Source organism: Oncorhynchus mykiss, chromosome 18 (assembly GCF_057628025.1).
Source record: "Oncorhynchus mykiss isolate SJ-2025 chromosome 18, ASM5762802v1, whole genome shotgun sequence".
Taxonomy (NCBI): domain Eukaryota; kingdom Metazoa; phylum Chordata; class Actinopteri; order Salmoniformes; family Salmonidae; genus Oncorhynchus; species Oncorhynchus mykiss.
The window spans coordinates 55,788,677-55,809,552 of NC_143039.1; the positions used below are offsets into that span (position 1 = coordinate 55,788,677).

At 45.0% G+C, this 20,876-nt stretch overlaps 2 protein-coding genes across 3 annotated transcripts in view; one reads left to right on the forward strand and one right to left on the reverse strand.

The window, feature by feature from the left end:
* LOC110496404 (cAMP-dependent protein kinase inhibitor beta) overlaps positions 1–20,876 on the forward strand; it is a 120,207-nt gene that overhangs the window by 7,362 nt on the left and 91,969 nt on the right. The gene's annotated exons all lie outside the window — the stretch shown is intronic.
* LOC110496402 (transcription factor HIVEP3-like) lies at positions 1,415–20,247 on the reverse strand. Of its 2 annotated transcripts, XM_090208822.1 has the most exons (6): positions 14,736–20,247; positions 14,208–14,398; positions 7,659–7,834; positions 6,813–6,896; positions 5,911–6,719; positions 1,415–5,223 (listed from the first exon to the last, which is right to left on the reverse strand). In XM_090208822.1, exons 1-6 carry the CDS (start codon positions 19,044–19,046, stop codon positions 4,477–4,479), a joined length of 6,318 nt encoding a protein of 2,105 aa, XP_090064948.1. In that variant the 5' UTR covers positions 19,047–20,247; the 3' UTR covers positions 1,415–4,476. The 2 variants fall into 2 exon arrangements, with proteins under 2 accessions (XP_090064948.1, XP_090064950.1); XM_090208824.1 differs by lacking the exons at positions 1,415–5,223; positions 5,911–6,719; positions 6,813–6,896; positions 7,659–7,834 and having other exon boundaries at positions 14,326–14,437.

The following is a 20,876-nucleotide window of genomic DNA, read 5'->3' on the forward strand; positions in this document are numbered from 1 at the left end:
TACTAGTGACATCTAGTGGCTGACAGAGACATTGTCCTCATAGTGAGACAAAGAAGCCTGAAACACCCAAGTAACTCCAGGGCATACTGTAGTTGTCCCATACCAAATCAACCCATATAAGCTCTATGCCCCCTATACACTAGTGTAGATCTGAGAGAAGTGGATAGGTGTACACAATATAGCAACAATTCCAACTGGCTAGTGGTGCTATTACTATGTTATATCTATTTATAAACTGTGTGGGTCGAGCCCTTAATGCTGATTGGCTGACAACTGTGGTATAGCTGACTGTATACCACGGGTATGACAAAACATTTTTATTTACTGCTCTAATTACGTTGGTAACCAGTTTATAATAGCAATGAGTGGGTTTGTGATCTACGGCCAATATACCACGGCTAAGGGCTGTGTCTAGGCACTCTGCATAAGAACAGCCCTTGGCCGTGGTATATTGACCATATACCACACCTCTATTGCTTAAAGGGGGTAGGGGTTAATAGCAGTTGAGTCATTATTCCAAGTCAAGCCCATAGACCCTGAGAGAAGGAGATAGGGCCGAGCAATATAGCTTGTCATTTAAGGTGGCACTATTACCATATTGGTTACATATTACGTCAAATGGTTCCTCTCTAGGTTTCTTCCTAGGTTCTGGTCCACCGTGCTTCTACACTTTCTACATCTGTTTGGGGTTTTAGGCTGGGTTTCTGTACAGCACTTTGTGACATCGGCTGATGTAGAAAGGGCTTTATAAATACAATTTGATATAGCTAAAGAAGTAAACTACAGGGGTCAATTTGGGATAGAGCGATAGAATACTCAGTAGACGACAACATTTGGAGGGTTGCAGATAGAAATCAAACTTCTAGAGGATTTGAATTGCTCCATGGCATTGTGTACATGAATAGTGTCTGACTAGTGTCTGACTGTGATATGTGGTTGTCCCACCTAACTATCTTGAAGCACTAACTGTAAATTGCTCTGGATGAGAGCGTCTGCTGAACGACTCAACTATACAAATGTAATGACTAGTGAGTGACCCCCCCCCCCCCCCCAACCCATAGAAACTGATGTTGGCTGTTGTTCTTGTTTTCTAGAAATCATTATCTCTCTCAGAGGAGTACAACATAATGCTAACATCCTGTCCTGTGATATCATCTAGTAGGTCACAACCCCCCCCCCCCACCACCACATTCTGAACACATTCCAAACTGACCATGACATTTCTCAGTAAATGCTGCAATGGAGTATTTCCTGTCTGTCATTTTAGAAATGATTTAACTCAAGCCTACTAACACTAGCAGCCACAAGGTGGCGATATATAATTCAAGATAAACGGTAGTGCTGTTGTGTGATCATCCATTGAATGACAGAACCAAAATATTTAGGTTGAAAGAAAACATACACAGGGACACCATTTCATTACAAATCTGTAAAAACGAGTTTTAATGGCAAAATACATGAAAATGACAAATATGGAAACTGCCTCCTTTATAAAAATGACCTGTTACTACTGTGTTTATGACAATAAATATAGACTGCACCATGTACAGCAGATGATCAAAACAAGATAAATGAATGACTATCCAATGAGTGCAGTAAGCTTTTCTACCACGAATGCGTATTATTATTCCAATATTTTGTCTCAACAAGATAGTAGAAAATAAGATATTATTCTGACCCTGATTCTTCAAAACAAAACAAACAGATAACATATATGTTTTAAAGAACAATCTTAACAGATGGAATCCGCAGTGGGGAAACGGCGCCACTATCGTGGCTTTGGTTTTGTTGACGAAGCAGAGAGGCGAGCGTCGCACCGCGTGGTAAAAGAACATGCCACCGTTCTATCGCGCGTCCAACGATGTACCGAGTGAAGAGGAAAGAAAGTGTACATTGTTTGCAGTGACTTCTTTATTGTTGTAATATCGCAAACGGACGTGGCTGTTTCACCATTAAGGATTCCAACTTAACATGGAACAAAAAATTATCACAGTCATTAACAATGACATTTCAAGCCACAATCTTTACAGAAATTGCACTTCAAAATACTGGTCAGGGTGAGTAGTACCTTTCTATTTGATCGTACCTGGGTAGGATCTTAATTTGACCACTCTTTTTGTTGATGAGAATTTTCCAGCACCACAGGAAATGCAGATGAGCTTTGTGATTTACATGAATTCACTGAAAACCCACACTATTACACAGTTATATTAATGGAATTGCACTTTTCTCATAGCCTATTTTTGACCAGCTAATAACCTAACCACCGATCAAGCAACATTATGGTCTAAATGTTCAAATCCTGGTGCTGGAGGATTATTTATCTGAGACAATATAGGTCAAATTAAGATCCTACACCTGTAAATCATACAGTATTAACACCGCACGGGTAGTATAATGTATTAGAGTTATCAAAGGTGTCGATGAGGGAAGAGTTGAACTTAATAAAATCTTTATCATCTACATTTCATTCCAGCTCTCACAGAGGATAGTACAGAATTGCATAAGAGCACATCAATAATAAATGAACATCAATGGCATCAAAAAAAAGAAGAGTGTAAAAAAAGATTGCAAAACATATACTGCATATTCAACATACAGTTGAAGTCGGATGTTTACATACACTTAGGTTGGAGTCATTACAACTCGTTTTTCAACCACTCCACAAATTTCTTGTTAACAAACTATAGTTGTGGCAAGTCGGTTAGGACATCTATTTTGTGCATGACACGAGTCATTTTTCCAACAAATATTTACAGAGATTATTTCACTTATACAGTATTTAACTGTATCACAATTCCAGTGGGTCAGAAGTTTACATAAACTAACTTGACTGTGCATTTAAACAGCTTGGGAAATTCCAGAAAATGATGTCATGGCTTTAGAAGCTTCTCATAGGCTAATTGACATCATTTGCGTCAATTGGAGGTGTACCTGTGGATTTATTTGAAGGCATACCTTCAAACTCAGTGCCTCTTTGCTTGACATCATGGGAAAATCAAAAGAAATCAGCCAAGACCTCAGCAAAAAAATGTACATCTCCACAAGTCTGGTTCATCCTTGGGAGCAATTTCCAAAGCCTAAAGGTACCACATTCATCTGTATAAACAATAGTACGCAAGTATAAACACCATCAGACCACGCAGCCGTCCTACTGCTCAGGAAGGAGACACGTTCTGTCTCCTAGAGATGAACGTACTTTGGTGTGAAAAGTGCAAATCAATCCCAGAACAACAGCAAAAGACCTTGTGAAGATGCTGGAACAAACAGGTACAAAAGTATCTATATCCACAGTAAAACGAGTCCTATATCGACATAACCTGAAAGGCCACTCAGCAAGGAAGAAGCCACTGCTCCAAAACCGCCATTAAAAAAGACAGACTACGGTTTGCAACTGCACATGGGGACAAAGATTGTACTTTTTGGAGAAATGTCCTCTGGTCTGATGAAACAAAAATAGAACTGTTTGGCCATAATGACCATTGTTACATTTGGAGGAAAAGGGGGAGGCTTGCAAGACGAACAACACCATCCCAACCGTGAAGCACGGGGGTGGCAGCATCATGTTGTGGGGTGCTTTGCTGCAAGAGGGACTGGTGCACTAAACAAAATAGATGGCATCATGAGGACGGACAATTATGTGGATATATTGAAGCAACATCTGAAGACATCAGTCAGGAAGTTAAAGCTTGGTCGCAAATGGGTCTTCCAAATGGACCCCAAACATACTTCCAAAGTTGTGGCAAAATGGCTTAAGGACAACAAAGTCAAGGTATTGGAGTGGCCATCACAAAGCACTGACCTCAATCCCATAGAAAATTTGTGGGCAGAACTGAAAAAGCGTGTGCGAGCATGAAGGCCTACAAACCTGACTCAGTTACACCAGCTCTGTCAGGAGGAATGGGCCAAATTCACACCAACTTATTGTGGGAAGCTTGTGGAAGGCTACCTGAAACGTTTGACCCAAGTTAAGCAATTTAAAGGCAATGCTACCAAATACTAATTGAATGTATGTAAACTTCTGACCCACTGGGAATGTGATGAAAAAAATAAAAGCTGAAATAAATCATTATCTCTACTACTTTTCTGACATTTCACATTCTTAAAATAAAATGGTGATCCTAACTGACCTAAGACAGGGAATTCTTACTAGCATTAAATGTCAGGAATTGTGAAAAACTGAGTTTTAATGTATTTGGCTAAGGTGTATGTAGACTTTTGACTTCAACTGTATCTATATATCATTCATATAATTACATAACATAATTACACATTATAGTCAGAAGTTGTACGCTCCTGAGTGCTCTACTTGGATTCTTTCCATCTTCTTCAGTCTCAAAACCAGAACTGCTTCTAGCTCTGAGACCATGTCTGTGCCTGATATGGCACTGTATCCCCTATGTAGGGAAACCGCTGCCATATCAGATGTACCCAAGACAAGTCTGTTGCACTGTTCCCTAAAGGTGCTCCTTCCTATCAGAGTTTAGTCTGGAAAGAAGATGGCATCTTTTGGCCTTGTTTAGTCACTGGAAAAAGACTTCCTCCTCTAACGTGTGTATCTGTATCTCTTTCTGTGTGTGTGGTTCCCTTGGACAAAGTGCTCGTTTGGGCGCCTGGACTGTGTGAGCTGCCTCCTAGCTCTGTCCCAGTGAACAGTAGTTTAGTTTCTTCCCTTTGACTCAAACTCCCATGATTCTCAGGTCTCATTGAGCACACCTGTAAATGGGCCGTACCTGCCTTGTCTGGGAGAGGTCCTGAAAGTCTGCCCTCGGCCTCTCCCTCTCCTACCCTGTTGTCCTGGTAGCTGGTGTGCATGCTTGTGCTAGGCCCAGCAGCCTCTTTCAGAGGGTTTTGATGGTGCTTCAGCGATGAAGGCCTACTAAGTGGCCCTTCTTCCAGTCCAGCTCCCCTGGTCCTGGAGTGGTCCATCTCTGCAGGGGTAGGGGTGTTCTGGGCTGCCATGGACTGGTCCATCTTTGCCGGGGTAGGGGTGTTCTGTGATGCCACAGGGCTATTCACCAGGCTGTAGTGACGACTGGTCCTGGGCTGTACCATGTGGATCCCCCCAATGGGGATCATCAGGTTGGGGGTCCTGGCTAGCTGCTGAGAGTGGAGAGGCAGGTGGCTGAGGACACCACCGTGGCCCCCTCGGGATGGTCTAGTCCTGGGGGACAGGAGAGGGAGACGCACCTCATCGTCCTCCTGAACAGAGTAGCTCTTCAGCTTGGTAGGGGAAGAGGGGAAGGAAGGGTGTAAAGGTTAGAACCACAACGCAACCAAACCACAATGTCAACACGACTTGTGAAGAAACATACCATGTTTATATCAGGTGAGTTGACTGAGACATTGAAACACATTTAGAGGCTGATGGCACAGTCCTTGTGGTTACAATCTCAGACATCTAATGATAGGTGTGTGACTCGTTTTTTTCACAGACTGCTCAGAACAAACACATTTGTGTCTATTTGGGAACCATCTTGCATTATTTTCAGGTTTTGTGTTGTTGGTTCGGTTTGAATCATATAAAAGTAGAGTGTTACCCTTCCTTCCTTTTCCTATAAAGGTATGACTTTAAAATAACCCTGAATGTACCACCCTACGTATCTATATTTGTTTTGGATGTTTATTTTACTTGTATTTGGCTGTTTATCCCTCACAGGAACTGCTTTGTGTGTAGAAAAGGGTTTATTTAATCTCTGAACCCAACCGGCTAACCAAACAGAGACAGATCACGTCGCAGGTGAGTGAGCAGCACTGTGGTTATCAAACCAATCCGTCCCCACGTTATAGATGTTAAATTCAATTATGCAACAAAAATACAAGAGAGCCGAGCAGTCTTCCACAGGTCAGACACAAAGTGTGTCTGTGTTGTGTTCTAGGGGTGACAGAGTGAGACTGTGAAATACTCACCAGCCTTGCCTTGGAGCTTGTAGCCGTAGCAGGTCTGTCCCTGTGGGGATTTGAAGATGGGTCTCTGGGCAGACAGGCTCTGTGTTGAGCAGGGATGGTGGCCTGAGGGGAAGGGGAGCTGGGGGACTTGGGCCTGACAGGCGAGAGGCCTCTTAGGGGGGACGTATGTCTCTCTAGGGAGGGGGAGACATGACAACCTAGCAGGGACAGAGAGGAGGGTGTGGAGGGGTGGGAGGGGGCAGGGGACAGGTTATGCCTAGGAAACAGGGATGAGAGAGGTAGGGGGAAGGGATGGCAGGAGACAGGGGAGAGGTAACGCTTGGGGGAAGGGCATCGGAGAGGGGCCAGGTCCGCTCTAGGGGATAGGGAGTGAGCAGGAGAAAGCTGATTGGTTAGGGATAGGGATGGAGACAGGGCTGGAGTTGGTGATGGACAGTGCAATGGGGAGCGGTGACCACAGGGGTCCAGGTGCCTCCTCCGAGAGAATAGAGCTCTCTTCTTGCTGAGGGAACCAGCAGGGTAACAGAGGCTTGGCTCCTGGGGATTCAGCCTCTGAGGCTGGCTGGGCTGGCTTGACCCAGATGGTCTGGTCCTGTCCTGGTCTGGTGTGGTTCTGTTCTGGTCTGGGGGTTTGGGTGGCTTTAAGTGGCTTGTTGAGGTGGTGGAAGGGTCTTCATGGGACCAGGACTCCTCTTCACCATCATCATCATCTTCATCATCATACTCATTGTCATCGTCGTCTGCTTCAGTTTCGCTGATGTCAGAGTACCGGTGCTCGTCCTGTCCTGTCTCTGGCCAGACTGAGCAGTCTGGGGGGGTGGAATCATTGTAAGTATTAGGCAACATAACAAAGTATTATTGAATATTCTTTATGTAGACACAACAATATAACATCATCTGACCTTCTTCAGCCTCAGAACCAGTCATTGGCCCGTCATGGCACTTCTTCCCATGGGCCTTGGACTTCATGTGTTTGGTGAGGTTCCCTGGAACAACAGAGAACCATTACAAGACGTCCCTAACCACACACTGGATGAACAGAGATGTCAACTCTGAGCAGGTCAACGGTACACTTTTCCTTCAAAATATATTTTAAAAGAGAGGCCTTGTCCCAATATGGCAGCCATTTCAGTACCCATCCACCTATCCATACCCACTAGAGAGTCACAGTCCTGTGACTATCTGTAACCTCAGTAAGGCAGCAGTCCTGTGACTATCTGTAACCTCAGTAAAGCAGCAGTCCTGTGACTATCTGTAACCACAACAAGGCAGCAGTCCTGTGACTATCTGTAACCTCAGTAAAGCAGCAGTCCTGTGACTATCTGTAACCACAACAAGGCAGCAGTCCTGTGACTATCTGTAACCACAACAAGGCAGCAGTCCTGTGACTATCTGTAACCACAACAAGGCAGCAGTCCTGTGACTATCTGTAACCACAACAAGGCAGCAGTCGTGTGACTATCTGTAACCACAACAAGGCAGCAGTCGTGTGACTATCTGTAACCACAAGGCAGCAGTCGTGTGACTATCTGTAACCACAACAAGGCAGCAGTCCTGTGACTATCTGTAACCACAACAAGGCAGCAGTCCTGTGACTATCTGTAACCACAACAAGGCAGCAGTCCTGTGACTATCTGTAACCACAACAAGGCAGCAGTCCTGTGACTATCTGTAACCACAACAAGGCAGCACTGCTGTGTCTATCAGTAACCACAACAAGGCAGCAGTCCTGTCCATCCATAGCTCACCTTTGGTTTTGAAGGCGAAGTTGCAGTGCTTGCAGATGTAGGGTCGTGAGTCAGTGTGCAGGCGGATGTGTTTACGCAGCATACTAGGCTTCTTACAGCGGATGCCACACTCCTCACACACATATCTGCCCCTGCCTCGACCCCGCACGTACACGTACTCCTCACTAGACCTGTAGCTGACGGACAAGAGAGAGAGAATTTTAGTTATATTTTAGTGTTTTATTATGTACAGGTAATGCTACCACCATAAACCTTGTGAATTGATGCTAGTGTTCTTTCAATAACATCTAGGAATGGAGAGGAACCTGAGTGAACAGAGTACCCAAAGTTTAGATATTTGGATCTGAATCCCGGGTCAAATTTTCAGTGTTGAGTTCATTTCCACCCCTGATGAAAACCACAGTCCATATGGCTGCAATAAAAGCATTGGTTCTATATACTGTATATAGCACCTGCACGCTGCTCTAAAGTTTATATTTATTGCTGTATCTGTTTGGCACACACCCTTCTTACACAGTGAACACACACTCTGGCAGTTGGTTCGGGGGTCCACCCCTGTGTGTGTGTGTGTGTGTGTGTGTGTGTGTGTGTGTGTGTGTGTGTGTGTGCGTGCGTGCGTGCGTGTGTGTGCTTTTGGGGTGGAGGGTGTTCTGGTTTGGGGTTATAAAAGACCCTCTGTGTGAAGCTGAAGTGGGTGCCCTGCAGTGGGACTCTAACCCTCATCACCACCCTCTCACACCACCACCACCACCCAGCCCCAGTCCAAACACAGAGAGCCTGCAACATCAGCTGGGGTTTGGAACAGCCAGCCAATAAAAACACACCAGAGAGGGAGGAAACCCTGGGCTCAGACCAGCTGCTCCAAATAAACAGAAAACAAAAACGTTGTTCTATTAATATGATCGGTAATTACAATGATAGCTAACATGCTTCATTTTCTCAACTTAATCACTGTCTGGTGCCTTAAAAGCAATGTTTTGACTAAATGAATGCGACAGGTGTTGCGATGTCCTTACAGGGGTTCAATGTAGAGCTTTCATGAAACCATGTCAGCTGTCTGTGTGTGTTTGTCGATTGTTGCATTGTTACATATGCCGTTTTGGTGAATAAGAATTTGTTCTTAACTGACTTGCCTAGTTAAATAAAGGTTAAATACAACATCTTTTAAAATGGAGCAGGCCTTTTCTTAAAAGCTCCTTAAATACCAGCCCCTCATATCACGCTTGGACAGCCTAAGATACAAATGCAAGTTGGTGGCATTGAAACTTGGCATTCTTTGGCCATTTACATAGGCTTAGATTAGGCAGGCCTGACTAAGAGTAGCCAAAACAACTGGCTAGGTAGTGCTCTGTTTCAGCCGTTGTGGGCAGGCTAGCTGTGTGCAGTGGCATAAAGTACTTAACTAAAAAAAATACTTTAAGTACAATTTAAGTCGTTTTTTGGGATATCTATTCTTTACTATTATTATTTTTTGACTACTTTTACTTCACTACATTCCTAAAGAAAATAATGTGCTTTTACTCCATACATTTTCCCTGGCACTGTTTCAGCCATTATGGGCAGGCTAGCACTGTTTCAGCCATTATGGGCAGGCTAGCACTGTTTCAGCCATTATGGGCAGGCTAGCATTGTTTCAGCCATTATGGGCAGGCTAGCACTGTTTCAGCCATTATGGGCAGGCTAGCTGTGTGCAGTGGCGTAAAATACTTAAGTAAAACTACTTTAAAGTACTACTTATGTAGTTTTTTGGGATATATGTACTTTACTTTACTATAAAAATGTTTTGACTACTTTTACTTCACTACATTCCTAAAAAAAAAAAACTTTTTACTCCATTCATTTTCCCTGGCACCCAAAAATACTTGTTACATTTTGAATGCTTAGCAGGACAGGAAAATGGTCCAATTCACACCTATCAAGAGAACATCCCTCGTCATCCCTACTGCCTCTGATCACGAGGACTCACTAAACATACATGCGTGGTTTGTAAATTATGTCTGAGTGTTGGAGTGTGCCCCTGGCTATCCGTAAATTCAAACAACAAGAAAATGGTGCTGCCTGGTTTGCTTAAATAAGGTCTTTGAAATTATTTATGCTTTTCCTTTTTTATGCTTAAGTATATTTTGGCAATTACATTTACTTTTGATACTTAAACATATTTAAAACCATATACTTTTAGACTTTTACTCAAGTAGTATTTTACTGGGTGACTTTCACTTTTACTTGAGTCATTTTCTATTAAGGCATCTTTACTTTTACTCAAGTATGACAATTGGGTACGTTTTCCACCACTGGCTGTGTGGAGAAGGTACCACTCTGTTTCAGCTGTTATGGACCGCCTAGCTGTGTGGAGGAGAAGGTACCACTCTGTTTCAGCTGTTATGGACCGCCTAGCTGTGTGGAGGAGAAGGTACCACTCTGTTTCAGCTGTTATGGACCGCCTAGCTGTGTGGAGGAGAAGGTACCACTCTGTTTCAGCTGTTATGGACCGCCTAGCTGTGTGGAGGAGAAGGTACTGCTCTGTTTCAGCTGTTATGGTCCGCCTAGCTGTGTGGAGGAGAACGTAATGTGATTCAAATAAAGTATTTCAAATGTGTGTGTGTGAGTGTGTGTGTGTGGATACATGTGTGTGTACATGCCCACTGACAAAAAATCCCACATGCCGAAACTGATATACAGCATGTAGGCATATTGATGGCCACAAACCCACGCAATTCATAGCTTACTCTGACACTCATTCACAGATCCTGCCCCTAGCTTTATCTTCAGAGAGACAGCCTACACTAAATCTTCCCTCACTCAGCCTTCACTCCCCCGAAATGTAGCCATACTGAAAGGTCATTGTTTGACTTCCTCTTGTTCACTGCTTTGTCTTATCATCCAGCACACACACAACGGCCCGAACAGATGGAATTGGCGGACTCAGAGCTCCACACAGCACAGCAGGGAAGAGAGATGAGTCATTCCCAGGTAGCACATTGGGCTTATTGGAAGTTGTGGGAATGTATGTTTTTGGTTTCACATTGGTTGTGGGAACGAAGCAATACATTTCCTGACCGGTAAAACTGAACCATTTTTAAAAGTTCTGAGAACAGAAGTGGACATTTAGCCTATTCTTAGAATGTTTTACTCTGTTTCCTTGAAAGATTTCCCGGGAGTTTTTATTAATGCTCTGAGAATGGAAATTACAGGTTATTTGGAGTTTTTTGAATAAGTTCCTGAATGTGTGGCCAATTAGTGGGCGCGGCCTACACACCTGAACACACGTAACAAGTTAGAGGCTAGAGAGCGTTTTGTTGATGTTGAGAACGGACTGTATACATTTTTAAATAACATTAATAGAACATTCTCTGAATGTTACAACAGTTTTCTTGTGGTTTTTAAAGAAGGTTTTCTTAACGTTCTGAGCAGGGGCGTCATGCACCCATTATTTAAAAGGGGGCGCGAAGTACATGAGGATGGAGGGGAGGTGGTCTGGTGGACGGCTCCGTAATTGTACATTTTTCAAACACCTTTACAGACATTTCCTGCAATCTAGAGGCATAATCATTATGCCTTATTCTAGGTCACAAATGTCTATTTTTCTGTATAGGTTATCTAAGCATACCTCTTGACAATTTTAGTATTTTCTTGCTAGCAGGGATGCCAGTTAATGGCCCTGCTACACAATAGCCATCGGGCGTCCTGCATTGCCGTCAGCCATCGAGGAAATGCTTCCTTTAAAATCAATAAAAGCTGCTATACTGCATCCAATTCTCGAAGGCTCAATTCTCGGAGGCTCAATTCTCGAAGGCTCAATTCTCGAAGGCTCGATTCTCGAAGGCTCGATTCTCGAAGGCTCAATTCTCGAAGGCTCAATTCTCGATCGCTCAATTCTCGAAGGCTGACGCATGCGTTCATTCCATCTTGTGAATTGAAATCATGAGAAATACAGTTTATTTTGGTTGCACATGGCCTCGACTATACACCGCTGGTTATTGCACTAAGATGTGTGAAAAAGCTACTAGCTAGCAGAAACTCTAGCTAACTAGCTACATTGACTAGGTTCACAATGTAAACAAAAGCAACTTGTGTAATTAGAGGATCATTTAGTTCAAGCACTAGCAACAATTGAATGAGTACTTCTGAAAAACTTGACCAAAGCTATTGTACTTACGCATAAATAATGAATATGGTACGGTAGGGGACAATAGAATAAAGACGCGCTTCCCCTCTGCTCCTCACAGTTCTCAAAACAACGTGTAGCAAGTAGAACGTCTCATTGACACAACGCTGATGGCAACGCAACGCTTATAGTGGAGCTGAGGTGTAAGATAGTTAGACAAGCTACTCTTACTTGATTGACAGCCTGAAATGGCTTGGTAGCTAGTTATGCGTTTGGGAGATTCTGAACCTAATTAGCTGACTAGTTAAAGCCAACTTCATAAAATTGCTAGGTGGCTGTATTACAGTTTTATTTATTAATCAATAAGGAATCAATAGGCGACATGTCTTGAAGGGGTGGGGGGGTACTCTTTGCCTGGTCCAGTCAGTGTGCCCCCTCTGCAAAATACAGCTGACAGATCTTTTTTATGAATTATTATGATAAAACGTGGGCTTAAAAGTGAAGACCCTGTAGGTCTAAGCCCTTAGATCGCAATATCTACTAAGCTAATTTTTTGAATTGTTTTAGGATGGTCATAAAATGGATCATTTCGCTATTTGATTTTGAATTTTAGAACCCCTGTTGATATATTAGTGAGCTCAAACAGTTCGGTCCGGACAGTTGCTTTTGTGAGAAGACATCTTTGAAATTAGGATGTCTGCATCAGAGAGGTCAGACGACTGCCGTAAAGCTTGCGGAAGTCGTAGAGCAAAACAAACAACACTGTCGAGTGCATGAGAGTCTCCTCTTTCATCCCCTTAGTTTGTAGCTCTAACAGTTTGGGTTCTACAGACGATTTGGTGACAATTTTCTTGTCCGGATCCTCTCAACTGTAGAAAAACACAGCTTTTAAAAGCCCCATGTTATGAAGTAGGCAGAAACTTTATATCGGCAGAAAGAAGGGATTGAGCTGCAGCCACTGTAAGTCTCTAGCATAAACACACAGGTAGATATTCAAAATGACATCACGGTGTGACGCACGGGTGCTTCAATCGACTCTAAGTGGTTTTAATTTAACATCTGAAAAAAATGATAAACAGGACAATGCTGACGGGGCACTTGCCCTTGTGCCCCCTATGGGAAGCTTTTCTGAGACGTTTAAATAACACTCTTAGAATGTTCTCTGAACATTACTAAAGTTTACTTGTAGTTTCCCACAGAAGAACATTGTTTCTTAACGTTCTCTGAACTATTTAAGAACATTCCCAATGTCAAACCAGTAGGAAAACGTTCCTAGAACATTACCAAGATTGAAATTGAATGTAACCATGTTTGAATGTTTAGGAAACGTTCTGTTAAATTAATGAAATACCAAGAAAAATAAAGACATTTTTTGTCAAGTTCCTTAAAATGTGCTGAGAATGTTCCAAAGCCAAGCAACTATTCTGCACTATTCCCAGAAGGTCATGGGAAGGTTGTATGCAAAATAACGATTGGACAAACACACTCTCACCAAGCTCAAAGAAACATATGGTTCTCAGAACGTTATGTGCTAGCTGGGTTGTGACTGATGAGAAGAAGGCTGTGAACCTGAGTCACGACAACAACAACAACAGGTTCCCAGCGGTACTCAGAGAGATGCAGAGGAACACACAGATGGCACCTCAGTAGCACATTCACAGATATGATGGAGGAGACCAAGTGTTCTCAGGAGTTTCAGTTATGTCTGCTTCATAACAGTGTGATTCGATCTAGCTGTGTGGATTACTGTAAATGAAGACAGATGAATCAGAGCGCTCTCGGGCTCTCAGAGCTCTCTCTCTCTCTCCTATCTGACACATCCTACATAAGTCCCATCACTAGAGAAGCAGAGTTAGTATCAAACACCTTCCACTCTCTCCTCTGAAAATAGTGCCCCTCTTGTTCTCTGTCTACAAATAGATACACATAAACCCAGATGCACAGAGAAATCATGTAAATAGACTCAAGGTTCTCATTCATTCAATCAATCACCATCTAAAATGGGAATGAAATCGGGAATGAAATTGGCCACTATTTCCCTCTACAGCTGAATGACCAGAACCATTGACTGTGTTGGGTGTAACTGAGCTTCTACACAGGGTAAAGTAGAGGAAGCTGGGTAGTTGTTGGTCATTTCCTGGCAAGGGCCACTCAACAGACGGGCTCTGTTGGTGTAGTCAGACAGACAACCCTTAGCCCCCCATGTCCTGCAGAGGGGAACGACAACATTTCACAGCTCTCCATACACAACACAGAGACCCAATACCCTCACTGTCTATGACTTGTAGCTTACAGTAGCATGCCTTGTACCGTATAGAGCAAAACCTGTAAGGCTGAGTGTCGTTTCTCATGTCTCTATGAATGTAAAGCCAATAATGCTTTGCATCTTTAAATGTTTAAGTGTTATTTCAAAAGTAAAATGTAATCAGTCCTAGCCTACTCACCCTCCCTCACAGATCCAGATTCGAGTTGGAGGTTCTCTACATTTGCTGGTTGACTGGGTCTCTGCTTCTTTTTCCTCCTCTTCCTTCTCTTCCTCCTCCTCTCGTTCTTTCTTTAGCTCCTTGCCCTCTGCGGACTGCTCTTGCTCTGTTGTCTCGACATGGTGGCTGTCGCCGGGCAGAGTGGCATGTACCTACACTCGAGAGAGACATGCAGGGCAAATTCACCAACCCTGCTCCAGCAAGATCAGGCCAAGGAGACAGGGATGGGGGGGGGGGGGGATTCATCATAACTTATGTGTTTCAGCACTTATCTAAATTATACTGTGGCATTACAATCTACAATATAGGCCTACATGCTTGAAATGAGAAATAAGGCCAAACTGTATTGTGTGTATTTTGTCATATACAAAATAAAGTAAAAAACTACAGCACATAGTACAGTATGGGACAAGGCTAAATAAATACATACAGTACTGCACATTTCACATTGACCATTCTATGAGGAGGCCTCCAGTAAAGTCTCTTTACCTCAGAATGGCATGGCGTCTTCATGCCGGTGGGCTCTGGTGGGGTCTCTGCCGGGGTGGATGACATGGGAGACATGGTGTAGATGGTGGGGCAGACCCTCTGCTTGCAGTCCAACAGGGACAGGGCTGTCTTGCTGGAGAGGCCTGGAGGATTGGGGTCATACTCGCTGGTAGACCAGGAGGAGTACACTGAGGGCTGGTGGTCAGTTGAGGTGGAGGGGTTTGGCTTGATGTAGTTCAGATAACACCAGCTGTGAGAGGTGGTGGACTGGAGGGTCGGATATGAAGGTCTTTCTGGACTTATTGGAGTACACACCCTAGGTAAACATGTTGGAATCTCAACCTTTTCTTCTTTTGTGGACGTTTCCACGATTACGTTTCCTACACAACTCTCCTCTTCTTCCTCCTCCTTCACTCGTTTCTGCTGCTGTTTGGACTCAGGGCTGAAATCGACACTGTTTGAAGGGGACAACAATCGCTTGTTGCTCCCTGAGCCCGGAGATCTACAGCCCTCATCAGACCACAACTGGCTGCCTGAAGGCAGAGGCAAAGCCAAGTGGTTGCCTGGAGGCAGAGCCAACTGGCTGACTGGTAGCAGAGTCCCAGACAACATCTTGCTACTTACAGGCAGAGACATGACCAGGTGGCTGTTATGTTCAGGCATTGGGGAATTTCTATGGCCACTGTTTAACCCAGAACACACAGGTTCCTGGGACCTAGATGTTGTGGTTTGGGACAGAGTGGTGTATATGGCACTGGCTAGGGTGTTGGTGTCTGCCTGTAGCCGGACTACTGCTACTGCTGGTGATATAGAGAGCCGGAGTAACTCTGGGCTACGTGAGATGTTAGGGTGAGGGTGGAGGATCTGCGGAGGATGTGTTACAAACTCTGAATGTCCATCATGACTGTGAATTGGGACTGGTATCTCAAGCTTCAGGCCTGTGGACATTGGAAGGTAGTGGGCCCTAGCTATCCCTAATGGGCACTGGGTGGAGAGGGGGTGGGGAGGGTAGACGGGACGGGGTTGGGGTTGGGCAGGATGGATGTAGGTGTGGACAGGACGGAGGGAGATAATTAGAGGTTTCCCTGAACAGAGAGGTGATGGGTCTACCCTCTGGAGGCGGTTAGGAGATTCTACAGAGTTCTTTGACGGTAGGACTTCAGAGCAATGTCCAGTCAAATGAATACTTTGACCCAGTTTCCATTGTGAGGGGGGCTCTTGGCAAAGAGTTTGTACAGGGTTACATGATGTGGGTTCTCCTGACAGAGGGGAACCAGCAGTCGCACTAAGGTGTCGAGGACCTGGGCTTAGTTTGGAAGAAGTGCTGGGACTGACAGGGTCAGGACTGGGGCTACAGTGAGAAGGATTGTTCACCTTTAGTGCTGTGTGTTTGGCAGAAATGGAGGAACTGGGGTTCCGCTTTAGTTCTGCAGGTTTGGCAGGCTGCTCCTCCTCTGGGTCCTTGACCGCAGTGTGTCTCATGAGGAGACATTTGCGTCTGTCACTCCAGCCAGCCGCGGAGCGCTCAGGGGACAAACTGCTGTAGTCAAAGGACTTGCTTCGCATCTCCAACATCGCCATCAGGACAGACTGCTGCTGTGGGTCGTGAGGTGCTTGCTCTGAGACCGACCGCCGCATCTCCCTTTTGTGAAGATGCAGCCCTGGGACGGTCAACATGTTAGGGGCCCTAGACCTCCTCAATGGTGTCCCAGCCAGGGTCTCCATGTCTCCAGGTCTGGTGGACTCCTCGAAGGATGCAGAGCGGCTAGACGCGTGGGATGCACAGCTGTCCTGGCTGGGGCTGTGAGGCAGGGAGATGGAGTCAAAGCTGGACATGGACTCCCCTGAAGACTGGGCGGCCTCGGCCAGACGAATACGTTTCTTCTTCGGGGGCAGCTTCTCGATGGGGACCCCAGACAGAGTGAGGCTCCTCTGTGGCCACTGGAACTCATCTGTCCTCTCAGTCTGTTTAGGCATTATGGATGTCGTTTCTGACTGTGTCTGAACAGACTCAATAACATTGGTGTTGGAATCCTCAGTGATGAATATCTCCGGGACTTGAACATTGTGTTGGCGCACCAGTTTGCGAGGTGTTGGTTTGGACGAGTGTTCCTGCAGTTGTTTCTGAGACACATCCTCATGAGATGGAAAACTAAAATGCGCCTCCTCTTTACCTTGACTGTCTGTAAACAAAGGGTCCTGTTTCTCAAATGAACTAGTATGCTGAATCACGGAGAAACATTTTGATGTGTCTCCACGCTCCTGCTCTAACCATGGCCATGAGTTTCTATTGCATGCTACACTTTTTCTGTCTCTGCCTTGCACCGACGTGGAGAAGGTGGGTATGGATAAAGACACAGGAGAGGATGGATCATCAGATTCAAAACTCTCCTCTTTCCTTCTCTTGCGCATTGCCAAAGTCCCTGGTTTGCTAATCGGATAGTGTATCAACTGTGAACGGTCCAGCTGGCATATTGTTGTACCAAGACTCTCTTGGGGAAGTCGTGCTATACAAAGACTTCTCTTGTGTGCCTTATAACCTTCCCAGTTCTTACATCCAACGCCACAGGTCTCACACTCATACGGCTCTGGTTGACATTGCTTGTGATCGGGAGGCACGGTGGACATATTGTGATTGTAGAGTGTGTTGGAGCTACTGTGTAAACTATGTTCCTCTTTAGTCAATTCAGCACCGGGTTGTAGTTCGATAGCAGGCTGGCGTCGTAGCATCCCAGTGCGGCGAGACTGTGTTTCAGACCGTTCATCGAAAGATTGGCTAAGGCGGAAGTTTCGTGGGAAGACGTCAGAGGAGGCATCAGTTGAACTAGCAGCAGAGGGCATAGAGAGGCTTCTCAGAAGAGGAGCCATGGAAGTAGGTGACAGGCCTGCCGTTGAATCCACGTGTAGTGACTGGTGATGATGGAACTTCTCACACGGAACTCCCATAGTGATGGAACCACTGCTCTTAAATCCTGGGTCTCCAGGATTTTTGGTGCTGTGGTGGACTACCGGTGTCTCTTTCAGAGATAGAGTAACCTTAGAGCTAGACTCATTGCTACTTCTCCTAGGCAGAGAGAACCTCCTGGGCTTAACGCTGTCTATCTTACTTGTGTCCACCACAGCCTCGTTGATGGTGATGAGGTTGGTGATGTGGTCAATGACCTGTTTCTTGGGCACTGTGAACGGGCTGCTCTTCTCCTGCTGTCCCTGGCTTCCAGAAGGCTGCTGGTCCTGATGCCGGGACATCCTCTGGAGGTGGCCCAGGCGGCCATATTTCCCCATGATGATCTCTGCGTAGCTTTTGCCACTTGTTGCATTGGGTGGGATGTCCTGCGACTGCTCAGTGCTCTCAGAGCGAGAGAAATAGCCAGACTCTGTGCTGCCTCTACTCCCTATACTTGCCATACCCAACGAGGAACTGATCGAGTCAGACGAGCCTAGAGGGCCACGTTTCCCTCGGCTCAAACGCATGGCCAGCCTCTTCTTGACGGCGTAGGAGTTGTCCATCCCACTGGACTGCTCTTTAGACCTCTCTGTGTCTTCATGCATCTTCTCATTGGCAACACTGCCATGTCTCTCCAAGTTAGAGGAGGTAGCAGACGATGGTTGTCTGGTTTCATCTTCTGACACAGGCATTGGTTCTTCTAAAGCACTGGGCTCTCCAGAGGCGAGGCCGGCCTTCACCCTGTGGGTATGGGACTTCCGGTGCTTGTAGAGGTTGCTCTTGGTCTTGAAAGAAAATCCGCAGGGAGCACAGGGGTAGGGCCTCTCTCCAGTGTGGGATCGGATGTGTTTCTGCAGGACGCTGGGCTTGGCACAGGCACGGCCGCAGTAAGAACACACATATTTCCCAGGTTTTCCAGGCTTATGCTCCCGTTTCTGCTTCAGGGTGCCCTCCTGGTTCTCCTCTGTGGCAGGAGCCTCTGTAGACTGGGTGGAGGTGGTTGATAAGGAGGGAGTTGCCGGGGTCCCCCCAGACGGTGTCTGTGACACTCTAGTCTGTGTTGCCTCTGCCTTTGCATGCTTACCCTCTTCCGACAGTGGGGTGTCTGAATCAACACTTTGCCTCTGATGTCGGAGACGCTTGCGCTCCCTCTTATTAGGCAGTTTGTGGTGTTGTTGTTGTTGATGTTGAGGGCCTCCTTGTTTGGAGCGAGTCTGTTGTGTCTGCAGTTGATTGTTCTGGGAGGTGGGAGATTTGGGAGGCTCAGGGTCTGCGAGAGGCAGAGCAGACTCTTCTGGCTGAGGCTGGTCATGACCTCTGGACTGCTCCCCAGTCGGCAAGTGGCTGCAGCTGTGCAACGCCTCCATAAAACGGAACAAAAACCTCAGGTAGACACCTGGGATCCCTCCGCCCAGGGCAGGCTACGCAGGTCTAGCCTGTTCATTCAATGGACTCTGGGATTGATGTATGATGAGTATTTTGTTCGTTAGTTATATATGTCTTGTACTGGAGTTAAGGCTGTCTGTACTCATACTTAGTACTTACTAGGGTCAAGCCATTCATTCAACGGATCCTGGGCAACAACTGTGAATTGTCATGCGGTAATGAGGAAGTCCTTTTCCATCCTGAGCCAAAGAAGCTTCCCATCTCTGAGCTCTGTTGGCTCCCAGAGTCAACAACTCTGCCCTCTGAGTCTCTGAGCCAGTCCCCTCAGATAGTCCCTGTTGTCCGGTATTCAGATACTGGGTTGAACCCGTCCTTGTGTCAGGTCTTCAGATCCAGTTTTCAGGACTTTTTGTTGGATGTCTGTGTCCTCACTCAAGAGGACCTGAAAGAAGAAAAAAGAAAAGATTAGGTGACTGACAGACAGACAGACAGACAGACAGACAGACAGACAGACAGACAGACAGACAGACAGACAGACAGACAGACCCACCTGAGGGGTAGTCTCTATATCTCCTTCTTTCTCTTTTTCACACACACAGTGTGCGCACACATGGACACACACACCAAATGACATCATGAAGACAGATGGCAGAAACAGTCTCTCTCCGCCCACTATGATCTAAAAACATTACTGTCAAAGGGAGGGAACCAAACAGCTAAAAAGCAAGGTTTTAATCACTTATTTCATCCAGATGGATGATGGATGATCAAGTTGGAAACAAAGCTTGGGGTTTGGTCGTATTAAAGGGGCACATTTCTCATAGCGACCAGTTTCACTTCGTCAACAATAACAACAAACATTAGCATGATATAGAAAGTTATTCAATGCAGAAAGAAGTCTAGTTCAAAAGTGCAAAACTGTACACCTAAAATGTAGGTGTTAGTTACCAAACTGTGATTTGGAATCTGGCTACAAAAACATCTAATTTACCTGACTATTTATTACGGAGAAAACGCTCCAAGTCATAGCATCCATTTTCAGATTCTGGTACCAATAGCCCCTTGAATAGTTCCCAATCAGCCGTGTGCATTGCACATTGCTCAAACATAAGCTACTACGTGTTTCTCAGGGATCACACTCCCAAGACAAGATGACAGATTTTTCCTTTTGATTGCCCAACTCAACCCAAGATTTTCTTGCAGCCAGAAGAGTCAATAGTTTTATTCATCCAGATTCCCCCAAAGTCTCCCAACCCCAGCTGCTAACTCTAGCTAAAAATAATTAGGCCAAATGCAAATGTTGTAGTCTGGAGATAGATACCACCATAAGATAACACCAACACCTCTCCAATTGGGAAGTGGGTTACATCATTCAGCTGTGAAAATAATACACTACTGTCATTTTGTCAAATACTCATCTACAATAACACATTTGATTTCCAATTTCTCCTTATTCTAACTTTACACTGTCAAACAAGCATACTTCTCTAACGATAGCAATTCACTGAAAGCCCATGAAGTAATATCAATTTCACAAAATAATATGTTCTTTAATAAATATTTACTTTCATACACCTAAATGGCTCCAAAACTAAATGGCTCCAAAACTCTAACTGGTGTAGTTAAAGATCTCTAAACGCCAGGCAGCCAAATACAAACAATCTTCATCATCTTAGCTTTGTATCATCTCTGTTTCTCATGAGGATAATATATAGTGGCTTGCGAAAGTATTCCCTTGGCATTTTTCTATTTTGTTGCCTTACAACCTGGAATTAAAATATATTTTGGGGGGTTTGTATCATTTGATTTAC